The sequence below is a fragment of the Battus philenor genome, unplaced genomic scaffold (genome assembly GCF_028537555.1).
Source record: "Battus philenor isolate CCGP_79_NKW_IND1 unplaced genomic scaffold, ilBatPhil1.0.hap1 SCAF_15, whole genome shotgun sequence".
Classification (NCBI taxonomy): Eukaryota; Metazoa; Arthropoda; class Insecta; order Lepidoptera; family Papilionidae; genus Battus; species Battus philenor.
In genome coordinates this window covers 10,434,883-10,450,304 of record NW_027181677.1, presented here as the reverse complement: position 1 = coordinate 10,450,304, position 15,422 = coordinate 10,434,883, and the positions used below count along the sequence as shown (strand labels likewise).

Below are 15,422 nucleotides of genomic sequence, written 5' to 3'. Positions count from 1 at the left end.
CGTAAAAGACACTGCTGCCCATCCTCTGGTAACTTGTTTGTGAGCAGTGGCAATCCTATATAATTAAAGCACAAAGTGTAAATTCCGAAAGATTGTATCAGGGGAAACGAACCTGCGACCTACGATCGCACGAATTCCATTCCTTAAACTTAGTCTCTATTTTTTTTTCATTCAAGTCAACCGCCGATGTGCCACATAAAATCCTATCGACTCAGAAGAGTAGGCAGAACTAGCAGTAATAGGAATTAAAATTCTAACCGGGCTCTGTGACTGACGAGGCTGTAACAATCCCATGGTAAACAACGTTGACGTCTAAAAAAAACATTAAAGTCAACTGCCATAGTCTACAACGTTATATGATATGTGTCCCAAAAGATAAGAAACACAATTCATCTGTCCGTGAGTACCGGAACGCGGTTGATAGGACCGGATGCGGTTACAGTTGACAGTTACATTAGACTTTGCAGTCAACAGCATCTGTTCATATGCTTCCCTGCATGACGTCTGACGCGCACTAGCAGCTGCCGACCGCCACAACAATAACTAATAAATATATTAATAGAAAGTGTATTAGATCTTGACATATTTGTTTTTGTCATTGATAACACGGCTGTATACGTGGCAAACACTACTGCAACAGGCAAAGATATTTTTATACTTTGTAAAAAGAAAAACATAACCTTATATTGTGTATTCCTGTTGGCGTGCCAATTTGAAAAAAAAATTACATTATTACTCAATCAACTGTACAATTGTTTAAAATATTTATTAATTAATCATTTATCATATAAATATTGGTATATTTCCATCATTACAATTACAGTTACATGACGTACACTGCTAAAGTTAGGCTTCTTCTACCAAAGATTTCCGGTTAGAAGCGGCCTGCAGCGTCTATCGAGGATATCTGACCACCGTGTGGGTGGATGTCCTACGATCTGTGGTCTCCATTCCAAAACCTTAAGGCCCCAGCGGCCATCTGTTTTGCTGCCTATGCGACCTGTCCACTGTCACTCGAACTTGCAAATCCCTTTACGTTTCTCTGTTACTTTTATTCGTTTACTGGCTTCATTCCTAATTCGATGTCGCAGAGAAATTCCGGGCACAATCTCCTCTTCATGACTCGTTGAGCAACTGTGAGCTTGCCAATAAGGCCGACGTAAACCTATTTTAAATATTATTAATACATAAAGTTGATATGTTTTATTTATATCCATTATTTGTAAGATCAATAGTTATTTTTATATCAATACTATGATAGATGTATAATGTTTTTAAGAGAATCGCTGAAAATCCTTTTTGCCTTGCCCGAATAGTTTTCTATCTATACTCATCATGATATCTCTGGAACTATAAGGCTTAGAAACTTGAAGTTTAATAGGAATATTCCTTTCGCCAGCTAAGAACGAAATAGCACCAACAAGAGAGGTTAAGTGGGTGTTCATTAAAAATACTTAGGTTCAAACTATCGCTTTGGCCTAAGAATATTTTTTGGACAGTTTAGGAATTATCAAGAAAATATTTTATAAATTTACATCCAAAAAGCAGCGCGGGTCACGCGATCCGGGCGTGGGACGGCTAGTTAATTATATTTGGAAGGACGGCGCTATACACTTCATTTTAAACGAGGTCTTTACTCCAAGAACTTTCTGCTCCATCTTGAGTCACGGATGCAGAAACGTGAATGATAAAAGAGAGAGAACAGTATTATCATCTTGTAAATGTGGCGCTGGAGAAAAAGGGGAACTCAGCGCTTCACTGATGTCTCCATTTTTCACTCACTGAAATTGTTTACACTCAAATTTGAAAATACCTTTGTCACATTATGAGAAACTAAGAAGACGCTATTGATGTCTCAATTGTTGTCCACTTTGCAATGGACAGATCAAGTGAATTACGGAATCAGCTCCAAGTCGATAGTGTTAATGACGACGCGGTCTTATCCTCAGCAAAAAAAATATTATTTATGTTATGAAAGTAAAGATCTACATCGTAAATATGTACATAGTGAAGTTATAGAAGGTCATGGCCAATAATAAACTTAATCGCAGAAGGCGATTTAAGGCTTCGCGCGCATTTAACCGTTAAGCTCGCTAACAAGGTTACCTGTGTTGTTGCGTCATTGCTGGAACGTAACCCTAAGTGCTCGTGAAGTATGAATATTAAGCATAACTTATTTTCTACCTCACCATATAAGCCTTCAAATAGCACTTGTACTAGAGAGATGGATAAATATATAAATACTCTGTGTTTTTTCTTTGTTTACTAAGTTAAACTTTACTGCGGTACAGAAACGTCATCTTTTTTCGGGCTTGGCATACTCAATTGGCTATACTCGTGATTTATTTAGGAGATCGAATCAGAAATTAGGAGATCTAGACAAACGAAAATAACCGACATAGCCTATTGGATTGGTATACTGGAATGATAGTGTATAGGTCATATATATCACGTAGGACAGACGCCACTGTAGCCAAGGTTCTGAAGTACGGAGACCACAGACCGGCATGAGCATAAGGTTATGAGTGGGCATCCTACGCCGATCTGTCTATCTGGGTAGATAACCTTGTTAAGCTTGCTGGAAAATTCTGGATACAGGCCGGTACCGATCGGTTTTATTGGAATTTAACATCTAATGGTGTTAACGGTAAAGGTTTTTCATACACCACATGGTATATACTGGTGTCTATCCAATACGAGAACGAGCTATAAACAATTTGGCCATATGAAGAATGCGGATTTTCAAGTTTGACACTATAAACATTCAACGAAAGTCTTTCCGTGTTTTATAACTGTGTTTTATGTTTGTAATAAATCGCACTATAAATCTAGACAGACAGGTGTTAATTTTTGTGTATATAGTTTGAATGTATTTTAGACAGTACAATAACGTCTTTACCAGTTTCTCTTCTGTTGAGCGATTGATTTAAAGTGACATGACAACGAAGTTTTATCTTTCGTGTAGGTACTCTTTTAGTCAACCTTCAGGCCCGCATGGCTTCACTTCGATATAATTTAATATATAGGGGAATTTATTTTGGTACTGAGTGTGTAAGTAATTATAACATTTTCCATTACGTAACGGTTATGAGCAGTGGCAGGCCAGCGATAGAGGACTGTGTGACTTGTGATCGTAGGTCGCGGGTTCGATTTCCTGGATTCACTCTTTGTGTAATAATTACTGGTTGCCACTGCCGACAAACAAGTTTGGAGAGGATGGTATATACGCCTGCCAAGCGTAGTGATTATACTATATCCAAACATAGATTATCTTTGAAGCAGGCCTATGCCTTGCAGTGGAGGTCTATGGGCTAAAATAACGACAATTGTTTGATAAAAGAGATAAAAAAATTATGGTTAGTTAAAAATAAAAATGTCACAAATTTAATATGCGTGATCTAAAGAAGATTGTAAATTATCATCAGATCGAGACCGTTATTCAGATGCATGTGCCCAATGTTATGGAGACGGCTTCATTATGTAAGTAGGTATAATAAATTAACAAAAGAAATTAATATCCAAGTCTTCGTACAAGTAGATATATGTCGTCATATTTGTATAAACAGTTGTAGTTGTCAGTAGCACTCTACCATTAACTTCACGACATTTTTAATACAAAGGTGCTTTCCGTAATAAGCTAACGAATCGGATAAATATGGCATCCGAATCTTCAATTTATCTAGAGATACATCACGTTTTGTACATTTGACAATATTATAGAATTAAACAAAAAAAATGTTGTTTGAATAGTATATGACTTACATACTATTTTAGTTTTTGCTTTATATGCTAAATGTTAAAACGTTACGAAACCATAAAATTAATTTATTATACGTATATGCTGGCGGCGGGGTCAATGGCATATTGTTCAAAGAGAACTGTTTTTTTAGTTCGTAATTTTATTAATAGAAATAGAATTTTGTCAGTCTGTTATAAAGAGTATAATAGGAATTACATTTTTATCTATTCTTTATATTTGTTAGATTACAAAAAAATAGTAATTATTTTGTGGCAGTCCATTGTTGGCATAGGCCTCCCCAGTAGATTTACTATAACACCAGTAAGAATTAACTTGCAGTGTCTTCCGACTACCTTAACAAGGTTGTCTATCCACCTCTTTGTAGACGTTCTAGACTTCGCTCGCCTATCCGTGCTCTCCATTTCAAAGCCTTAACACCCTAGCGGCTATCTGTTCTGCGCGCTATATGGCATGCCCACGGTCTCTGAAACGCATCAAGTTCCAGATAAAAGGAAACACTGTGCGAACATGCCTGATCACAAATTAAATGAATCAGTCTCAAAACATGCAGTGTTAGGGTAAATAAGAACAATAATTATAAGAGCAAGAGAACGCATCTGACAGATGAATGCCATGCACTAGTTTGTTATCATTAACCAAAGAGACAAGTTGTGCATTGTCTTGTATGTCACATGAATATAGTGTAGTACTGTAAGGTCTCTTTTTGCGCAACTGAGAAGTAGTGCGGATTGTTTTAAATCCAAAAAGCAAAAATACAAATAAACTCCAAAAATTGTGGATCGCTCAAAGCTATCTCTACCGGCTAAAACCCCCACGGTTTCTTGAGCACCTCTTGATGAAACTACGGGAATGCTTTCGCATACTACCGCAGTTTCAACGGCGGTGGCCCAGTACCTCGACTGCTTACTTGCGGCGGATCACCGGACTCCGTCAACAAGGTCATGCTAAGAGGGTTGAAAAAAGGTGCGGTGTAACACCCTTCGACGTCCAGGTCTCTGGACTGCGGACGGGGAGCTCAGATGTTTTTTCTCTGTCCCTCTCGGCAGCCTCCTCCTGCGACATCACTTTTTCGTAGAAGATCTTACCAGCGCTCCATGACTACTCGTTCTGTACCGTCGCCTTAACAAAACCTGGTAACGAGAGATCATTCTCATACTCTCGGCGCAGCTCTTCCCAAGCTGTACACTCCTCAAGCGTGTGCTGAGCTGTATCCATCTAGAGGGCATATCTACCTTAACTTTTCCAGATGTCTGTGATTTAATTTTGGAGTGCGGTTTTGCAATTTGGGGATTCCCCTTGAACATGATACTAATAGTAGCTATCACATCTTTCTGAGTTTCGTATTGAATAGTTTAAACCTGTAATTCTTTTGAAATTAAATTTTATTTTAGCATTTTTCTCAAATTTTTGAATTTCTTTGTAGAGTAGAAGTAATACAAATCATTAGCTTTTACACCCCTAACTAATTTTCCTACATATGGGTTTTTTGTATAATTCTTACTGTGTTCTTTGTCATCGTTTTCTCGTTAAACAACTGTTTCAGAAATAACTTACCATTATACGATTCAAAGCATACCGCCACAAGTGTCTTGACCTAGTTTAACATAAGAAGTCTATAGTAAGCTTTCTGAAACCAGAGTTCTTTTGTTTCGGCCGAACGTTTGTTCGATTCATTAGCTCATGTTTAGCTGTGAGTTTAGTGTTGTGAGATAATGTTATCTATTTTCCTTGCCTAGGGCTTTCAATACGTAAAACAACAAGGTTTCATTTGAAATACAGTCATTACATCTAAAAAATGACAATCTAATCAACAATTACTAAATTACGAGACAATGTCCGCTTGTTCGGAATGTGTAATTGAATACAATAGAAGATGACGATATACCAAAGGAACGCGACGATTATGATGGGCTTGAAACAAAAGCTAAAAACTCGTAGATTATTATTAAATTTCGGGACATTTTTCATCAACCGTTATGTAGATATAACTTTAGTGTACAGGTTACATATTGTTCAATGACTTTTTGTCATTTTGTAGCCGCTGGGGCCGAAAGATTACTCTAATGGCGACCATGAGGCAGGTAGATGCGACCCGAGTAAGTCCCCCACTATGCGGATTGACGATATAGTCAAGGTCTTGGAAAGACCGGTCATCGTAACGATTTTTGGGGCAAAGCCTTTGCCTTCAGTGGCCGTCTTTGTCGATGATGTTTTTGACATGATGTTGCTGTAAAAATTTTAAACTTCTGATCAAAAGAACACGACAAGTAGTTTTAACAGTCTTCTCTTGATGCTAACCTGACACTGCCTAAAAATACTAAGAGATGGAAACAGGTGGGAACGTGAAGGTGCATGGTCACGGCTATATGGTGGATACATTTTCACCTGCCTGCCAACCTGAGGTCTTAGATGTGTATGGTCAGGCGCTATCACGAAGAAAAACCGCATACATCTTTTCATAAATTCTGGCCGTTTTCTTGCGTCAATCTTATAAGTTATTGGCAGTAGAAATCTGAAACGACGGTTTCATCTGGCAGTTAATGCTCATAATAAACAATGCCCTATTATTCCCCTCATAAACACAGCTTCATCTTATTTCGAGTTAATCTAGGATTTGCCACAGTATGTGAAGCCTTACCGATTCTTTTTTATCGGTTCTTGTCTTTTCAAGTGAATTACTTTCATCGCTAGTTATAAATCTCATTAAAAAAGGTTCGGCTACATGACGTCTCATAAAGAATAACAAATGAGTGTACACGGTCGATTAATTTCTTTCTGCGAGCTCTCTTGATATCCAATTATGGAGCTTTTTTGAATACTCAGCTTTTATCAAATGGGTCAAAACTGTTTTGTTATCCAATTTTGAATTTTTCCGCTACATCATAAATAATGATTACCGGTTTTTATCCACTTTATTTTAAATATTGCGTCTATTTTATTCGTACTTATAAGGCAATTTTACCTTTCTTTAATGAAAATATTAAAACATGTCCAATTTCTTCATTAGGTTCACACATTTAAATAGAATAATAAATGAAAAAAAAATCGAAACAAAATTAAAGTAATTTGTTTCTTTTTAAAAAATGTAACCTTTTTAATTAAATAAAAACCAGCCAGATACAAATAGTACACAGCAAAAAAGATTCTATTACAAGTTTATACATATATTTTGCGAAAAGACAAATTTCTTACAAAACATACATAATTTAATTTAACAGAGCGCCAGAATTGCAAATGTATGTAGTTAAAAAATCTAACTACAGAAAAAAAAATTAAAACGCTTTTAGTGTTACGTATTGTATATATTCATTTCTCTTATAAATGAAAGATGTTGTTGACATCGTTCCAATATGTTCAGGCACATCTTTTTTATTAAATTATTTAAAATTTAAATCGCGCCTCGCAGGTCATTGATAAGCCATTTCTCAATTGAACCATTTAAGCCACAGGGGTCACCCGTGAGCCGCGTTATGGATTCATTTGAAACGTTTCCAAAAGCCACATATTGCAAGTACCAAACAAAACATACATAGAAAAGTCACATGGCCCTGTTACTCAACTGGACGGTGTGATTTTTACATCTAATTAAAACTTTAATGTTTTAGGATTTTCGCTATATAACTAAAACTATACTGTAAACGTCACTACTTTTTATACCGTGCATTAATGACCACGTTTTATATACTTTAGAATGTGAATCTCTTTTAATAAAATTCCGATTTCCTGATTTTGCTGTGAACGGAAACCAAATCTTTGAATGTAACTATGCGTATTAAGATTATCATAACCGATTATAACGACGACCTTGTTGCTCAAGTATCATTCGTAAAAACTGCGAAATTGAAGAAACGTGTTAGTCATTTTAATATTAAATTTTATATTTCGTTGTTTTATTATCAGAATTTGCTATTTTTTACTTAGAGAATATCTTGCTTCAAATACGAATTAAAAGTTGTTAATGTTAATAGCATTGCAAGTTATCTCTAACATACAAAGTATTTTGTAATCAATATTGTAATAAAGTTAAAAAAGAACCGTGGCCTAGACCTTAGGCATCTCTAAACGGAAACGCCAGACTTCAACTCATCCGCACTGACGAGTCCCTCAGAGGTGAGGCCCAGTGTTGGGGTCTCAAAGCGGTTTAACCCTTAAAGATAAAGATAAACACAATACAATGCATGGAAGAATAGAAAAAAATGCAATTTTTTTAATACTTATTTATTTAAAAACCTTACGTTGCAGATAGATAGTGTTGTACACTATGCATTTACTTTTTAGGGGGAGTACTCATTTTACGTTTAAGTGGTATGTGACAGTTTTTAATCATTATGCATTTAAGGGTTAATGACTTTAAACGACTTAAAGAAAACAAACAGGCAGAAACACGAGCAAAATAAAATAAAAAAAAATGTAATTGTAAAAACAAAGGCACGGACGCTTACGTATGTGTAAAATGGAGTAAAAATATTATGTAACATGTAAAAGTAAGTTAATAAATTAACCGCAAATCTTATTTAAATTTAGCGCAGTAATACACGTTAAGTTGTACTACAATACATTCGGCTAGTGAAAACCCAAGCCGTGGCCTCCCCAAGTTGGTCTTAAGTTCAGTCTAAGCTATCTAAGAGCTCGGCGGCCTTTTAATTTGCTGAAACTGTAGAATGCAGCAGCTCTAGTCGAGGTTCTTCAAAGACGCTCTATAGCGACGATACCCTACAAAAGGTTTTGGTCTAAGAGCTTTCAGCGCCCTGCCCCGTCAAAGCCGCGAAATCTACAAATGCCATTAGGACAGCAGTATTAGCCAAAAAACAATTAATACTAATAATCTAAAAAAAATTGTCTGTTTCTAATATATGTATTCTATATATGAATATATGTAATGTGTAGTGTGAAATAACGTGACCTATTTTGACGGAACCTACATTTGCAGGTAGTTGATGTAATAAGAAATGTGTTGTTGTGTATAATTGTTTTGTAAAATTCCACGCTAACTATGTCGTGGGCACTGTTAGGCCTATATTTTAAAAAATTATTGTATGTCTGTTTGTCTGGACTTGATAGATTCAAAAACTAGATGATATCCAGTAGCTGTAAAAATTTTGTATATTATTAGATACGTATATCCCAGTAGAGGTTTTTGAAAAAGTTGTTTTTTATCGCTTAATGTTTGAGGTACCAAAACTGCTTTTTTGTTCAGATTTTTTATTAAATGCATAACTCGTGCAAAAACTTGTGAACAGGTACACCTGCTTAGAAATAAAAACTACAATACGACGCTCGCTGTTGGTACATTTTTAATATCTTCCCTGTATTCATTTTAAGAAAATACAACAATAATTTTTTTTTTCTAATATGTTTCCATTATAAATCATTCCTATTTAAAATAAACATAATGAAATGCTTTTGCGCAAATCTTCGAAAAAGTCATCAAGACTTCGTACGTTAATCGTAACTATTCGTAATATATCACAACCATACGCCATGCATCACCTAATTTGCATAAAGCACGACCGCAAAGCTAAATGCGAACTAATTTTGCAGTAAAATGAAACACTTCCTGCACCGGTGCGACCGCGCAATGATCTATATATTCATCGCGAGCTCCTACTTCCCCTGGCTGACGGTGGGCACGCTCTCCTGCTGGATGCTGCGGGAGCTGCGCTGGGCGATCTGGCTCCTCGCGGTCCTGGGCATCACCTACCAGCAGATATTCCACGAGCGGTACAAGATGCTGGAGTTGCTGCTCTACTTGGTCATGGGCTTGGGGCCGGCGGCCATCATTGTCACGTCAAATGTACGTCCGTGTTCGTTGCACGCTTGCTTTTTGTCTTGTTATGGCTCTTTTTTCATTATCATTTCGGTTATCATTCATGTAATCCACTATTATAGTTCGTTAGTTTGAAAGCAGCCGCGTCCCTTATCCAATCAAATCGTTGGATATAACTGTTGTTTTTTTTATTTATTACTAAATTACATAAGTAAAAAACTTATTAAATTTGAGTTAATTTGATAGAAACATTTTAGTCGATTTAAAATTTTACCAATATTAAATTTAATAGAGGTCGGGAAACCAGAAAGCATATGAAAGTTTTATCCTATCCCGTTACTACAAGAACTAAATCCATCCGTAACTTGACTTGCTGGAGTATCTAATTACAAGCATTGCTAGGTCACATAAGACAATAACGTCTTTACGTTCAGAAGTTTAGTTCACTCTTGTTTTTTCACACTCATTTCATCAAATACGTCTTCAAATTTTTATTATATTCGATGCCCTGATATATGAAATATACTTGTGGCTTCATACCTTAACTGAGAAAGTCGATTTTAATACTTTTAAAAATTTGTTTTTTTTTTTTAGTTGATCGGCTTTGTTTTTTAATAAAACAAAACTAAATACAACTACAGTTTTAATATTTATATTCGTTTAATATGAAACCAAATATCGATCGATTATTACTTTTACAATTCATCTTGCAGTATTTTAAAAAAAGTATCCTTGAAATATAAACAGTGACGTGAAGTACGAACACAAGTTAAAAATACAGTACATATTCTTAAGTTAGTTGTTCTTTTACGCTAGACATTCTTTTCATTTTATCTGTTTTATTCAGTATAAAAGAATTCCTACATATCATGCAGAATGACAACAGCGTTCAGAATGTTTCCCAACAAATGCCGTCAACGCGAATCATCTTTCACATAATACAGTGTAATGCTACGCTTAATGTGTGTGTGTGTGTTTTGCGATCCTATATCTCCTTAGTTTGTGTTTAATGATATCACGCTATTTAATGCCTTATTGCTTTCGTCCTAACTTACATTATTATCTTAAATAGATTTAATATGTTTTTTACATTCTTTAAAAGCCTAACAAGACTTATAAAATTTAAATTTACATGTACGATGTTCGAATTTAGTTAAAGCATTAAAAAGTCGATTTATTATTTTTTAAAAAGTCGATACTTTGCCGACTCCTTGATATAAAGTGGGTGCTGCCTATACTTTCAAAATAAATTTTGTGGGTGGCAAACTCAAACTCTAGTGTCCGTTGCTTGCGTTAAGTGAAAAAGCCTAGAATTATACTGCGCTGGGTTTTGCTGCGCCTTTCTTTGGGAGGAGAAGGAGAAATTTATTTCCCCCGAGATTAGGCTGCAGCCGTCGCAGGGGGTGTAGAAGTGTGAAAGCTTATCTACGGCCCTGTTCAATAGAAACGTCATAAGGGTTTTACTAAGTCCGGTGTAACCCATTTCTTGCTTTTCCACGAAATAACCCTGACCACCACCACGCAAGAGGCTCTTTTTTATCTATTGTTTTGCCTTAGTTTTTCCAACAATTTCGGTGTTAACGAACAGAATGTTATGTTAGTTAATCAACTGTAAACAATAGTTTGTTAAAAAAAATGTGAATGTGAACGTTTACTGCGTGATAGATATAAAAGCTTTAAAGGGTCGAATGTATAGATCATTTGCTATCAACTAATGTATGGTACACACTATCTAAAGGTTTCTGCGATAATCGCGTAATGATAATATAATTAGAAGAAGCGTTTTCAAAATTGGGATTACTACACATTGAAGTAAATTATTGTTTACTACCTATCCCTGCAGACTTTGCCAGAAGTTATTTACCTGTTGCATTACAATAGAAAAAGTAAACATTTCAAAGCGATCACTCTGTATAGAAATAGAATCCCATAAAGCGAATTTTGTTTCATTCAACGATCCCTTCAGAAAAGTTTTGTTAAGCCTCGCGACTTTGTTGGCTATTCTTGTGGACAAGTACGATCTGGTATAAAAAACACTGAATTTATTTTACTCGAATACACAATGAATAATGAAACCAGGCCTCGACTCCGGCTCCATAAATAAACAAGCGAAACGTGCCGTCCGCAGCAACCAGCTACCTTTCGACCTCAACCCCGGAGGTACGCGTCCGTTTTAGATAACATTATACTATTTTTATATTGATAAAAAGTGAACCAATAACACTAAAGTACGGGCATACAAATTCGTTTGTCACGGCCGCCTTGTTTATTTAAGTATAGATTAAAAAGAGATTTTTCTGAAAGTTATTGCGATGTCGTCAAAAACAGTTTTATATATATATAATAGATTCAAGTGTTACCTCGTGGAGGTCCATCCTATATAAGGAAGGGACTAATATATAGCTATTTCCGCTATACAGCAATAGTCTGTAATAAAGTACACCGCCCGCCAGCCCGCTAATAAATGCGCGTGCGGTAAACAATGCGAAACACAACTACCACTCTATATATATATATATATATATGGAATCTCGTCTAAGAGTAGATTAACGGCGGTCATTGCACGACTACTGCTGCATAGCGGAAGTAGCTATATATTAGTCCCTTTCTAAGTTTTATATATCCTAACTTTTTTGTCAGCCAGTCTTGATTATGCCCAAGAACAATGATTACCAAATCATATCTTTTTTTTCCTTTATTTATCATTATAGCTGTTGTTGCGTAGTTATTTGCATTAACAGTTGCAAAGAGTTTTTAAACCACAATAACCTAAAACTATAGCGTAGATTATAATGGTGTTTGGGAAGGAAGGACACTATTTGTCTTATTTGCACAGATTCGATGTGATGGAAGTGCAAAGGGTGCTTTGTAACTAAGAACTAAAATCTCAACTCGGTTCGTTACATTGGTCGCTTGGGCATACGCTCCATGACGTGATCGGGCACGAGGTTGACCCCGAGAAAGGACCGCTGCTTAAATTGTCACCCACAACGCGTTAAGCTTTTCGATTCAAGGGTTTCCGAAAATACTGACCGTCTGCTGGATCGACTGTTGTCAGGCTATCATTACTATCATTTCGGAAAGTGTTCATGTTAGCAGAAGTATTTGAAGAAATTCCAGCTACATTACCTACGATTGTAGAAAACCCTCCCGATTTCTCTCGTACAAGTTTGCATTCTTTCCGTGCAAAATCATCCAAAATAAATGGCTACTTAATACTGTATTGTTAATAATAAAGATGCGTGGTAATTATTGGTTTTACACTAAATAAATTAATAAAAATTTATTTTGGTATCACCCTGATTTTAGCAGTTTTAAATTTTATGTTATGAAGTAGTAAGAAATATTCTTTCTAATAAAAACTTATGCCTCATTTGAAAATGCGATGGCGTTGTTTTGTCCCGACTTTCATGGTTGAACCAAAGTAGTACACAACTGCTATAGCTTGGCTATTTTCCTTGTATTATAGTTAAAGCTAATCACATACAACTTTATCAAGAGCACCACGTGTAAAGCACACATTACAACTTATATTATTCGTATTATTAGTCTCCATACACTCACACAAGTATATGCGCGATTTCGAAGCACTGACGTCTGAAGTTATCGTGACAAAGATATGCACTAGCAGCATATCACGCAAGAACCAGAAAGTGTTTTAGGTGTAACTGAAACCGTTACCTGTAGACGTTGTATGACGCATGAGCTATAGTGTTACATGCGCTCGTATTTCTTTCGTTGCTATAAGAAATAAACATCATCATTATTATTCCAGCCGTAATATGTCCACTGTTGGGACTCCTTATAAATTTCCAGTAAAACCGATTGGAAGCGAGCTACATCCGGCGTCTCTTCACAAACTACAAGGTCTTCCGTTCACCTTGTGGGTGATCATCCTATATTGCGCGCTGGCATATCCGTGATCGCCACACCAGAACTTTAACCGTTTTGTCGCTTATACAGAACTGTCGCGATTCCAGATTTCGAGACCAAAACCCTAATCGGCTATCACGCTGTTATTTCAATACGAGTCTATTTTTCTTTGCGTGAACAATTTTGCACCTCTCGCGTTTTCGTTACGAGTGTCTTTTAAAGGTCTAAATAACGTTGTTACTTAGTTTGCATTCCAAAATAAAATTATTTTTATTAATTAGCATATTAATTTCGATATCTTTTTATGTTTCTTAAAGGGGATTAAAAATTAAACATCAATGTTCTTTTATATAAATGATGATCAGAAATGAGTTATCAAAATTATCTATAGCACTTTGGAATGTTCGACGATTTTGAGTTAAACATCACGCTCCCAGATTTTCTTCGTTTACTAGGTCGTAGTATCTGTTCACTATAGTTGCGTGGACTTATGTAGATGTATTCGTTTTCCAGGCTAAGTTGTTAACAGTAAGTTATATTAGTATTATACGTTTCAATATCATCGAAAATAGTATAAGTCCGATCTAGAAGACCTCAACGTCATTTCTTCATGGATCCTATTCGCTTTATCCTTATTTCACATATATATCCATTATTGAAAGAGTAAGACGAAGAAAGACGAGAAAATTGTGTGACTATGGAATATAAAAGTAAACAAAATAAACATGTAAAAGGTAGTATTCTGGAGGTGAAAGCGAAGTAACGAAGGCGATCTGAGAAAGGACAACAAATTTTGAAAAGGAATGATCGATTATGTGACGAATAAAAGAAAGATGTGAGGAAGATATTGAGTAGGATAAGAGATTAAAATTAAAAATTATTAAGAAAAATAATATCCCCGTGTACCCAACGCATGCCCCTTATAACAAAGAATGCGAAAATTTAGGATCCAACTTTTGACTCTTTCAGGCTTATTACTAAAGACGTTATTTTTAATTGATTACGAAATTCGAAATTAAAATACTGTGAATTTTCTAAATTAAGCCGGGACATATAAATATCTACAATGTTCACAGTTTCCTTGCATGTCAAAGACGTATGAATTTATTTATAGTAAGTAACTATTCGTCATGACGTCATTCTATACATTATTGTGATTTAGACAATAATGTAAAAATTGTTGAAGGTTTTTCTCGTCAATGTTTTGCTTAAATATGATAATCTAAACTCAAACTAAATTCAAACTTGAGGTTTGTGTCTACTGTGTTGTGCTTACTTTACATGTTTCCATACATTTATATTCAAGGTGTAGTGAGATGTATGAAGCAAAGTTTTGTATACAGTATCGTTGGGAGCACATGCGTCCAAGGATGCAATTTGTAACACTCTTTTATTAGTCAATTCTAGATTTCAAGTGACAAATTGGCTCGCAAACGGTCTAACTATTGAATCGTTTATATCATCTATTGAGCTTACTGTATTGAGAATATATACGAATCCACTATTACAGTGGAGTTATTCCTTATTCGTTGCATTTACTTGATTAAAGTTATCATTACGGTCCCGTGGTTACGTGGACTTACGTTATAAAAGCTAAATTGGCAAGTATGAAACTTAATACCTATGGTGCTAAAATACATACCACACGAGATTCATATAATCAACTTGTATAAATTTATTACTATATAATTATATATACTATACTAACAAATAAAACAAAATTACTTTTAACATGTAGTCATCCGAATTTAGAAAACCCTTATTATTACTGTATCAACATTGGGTTATTTAATATTTTTAAAACCAATGGTTTTTGCATAGGGTGAAAATAAACGATCTATACATTTACCTTTTTAATGTTTTTAATATAACAAATCAACCTGTATTTTAGTGGTCTTATCAGAACAGGTTATGCTCCGAACAGCCTATAATGACACGGTAAACACGTATTGAGTCACGTGACAGTGAAGCCGAAGTTACTAAATTATTGAATATTTGACCCCGTTAAAGAAACTTCAAATA

General features: G+C 35.4%; 1 protein-coding gene across 1 annotated transcript in view; it reads left to right on the top strand.

The window, feature by feature from the left end:
- Positions 1-15,422, top strand: part of LOC137918668 (monocyte to macrophage differentiation factor) — a 36,863-nt gene that overhangs the window by 11,893 nt on the left and 9,548 nt on the right. The window contains exon 3 of the mRNA XM_068761531.1: positions 9,302-9,554. Coding sequence (XP_068617632.1) covers positions 9,302-9,554 — 253 coding nt within the window. The remainder of the gene's footprint in view (positions 1-9,301; positions 9,555-15,422) is intronic.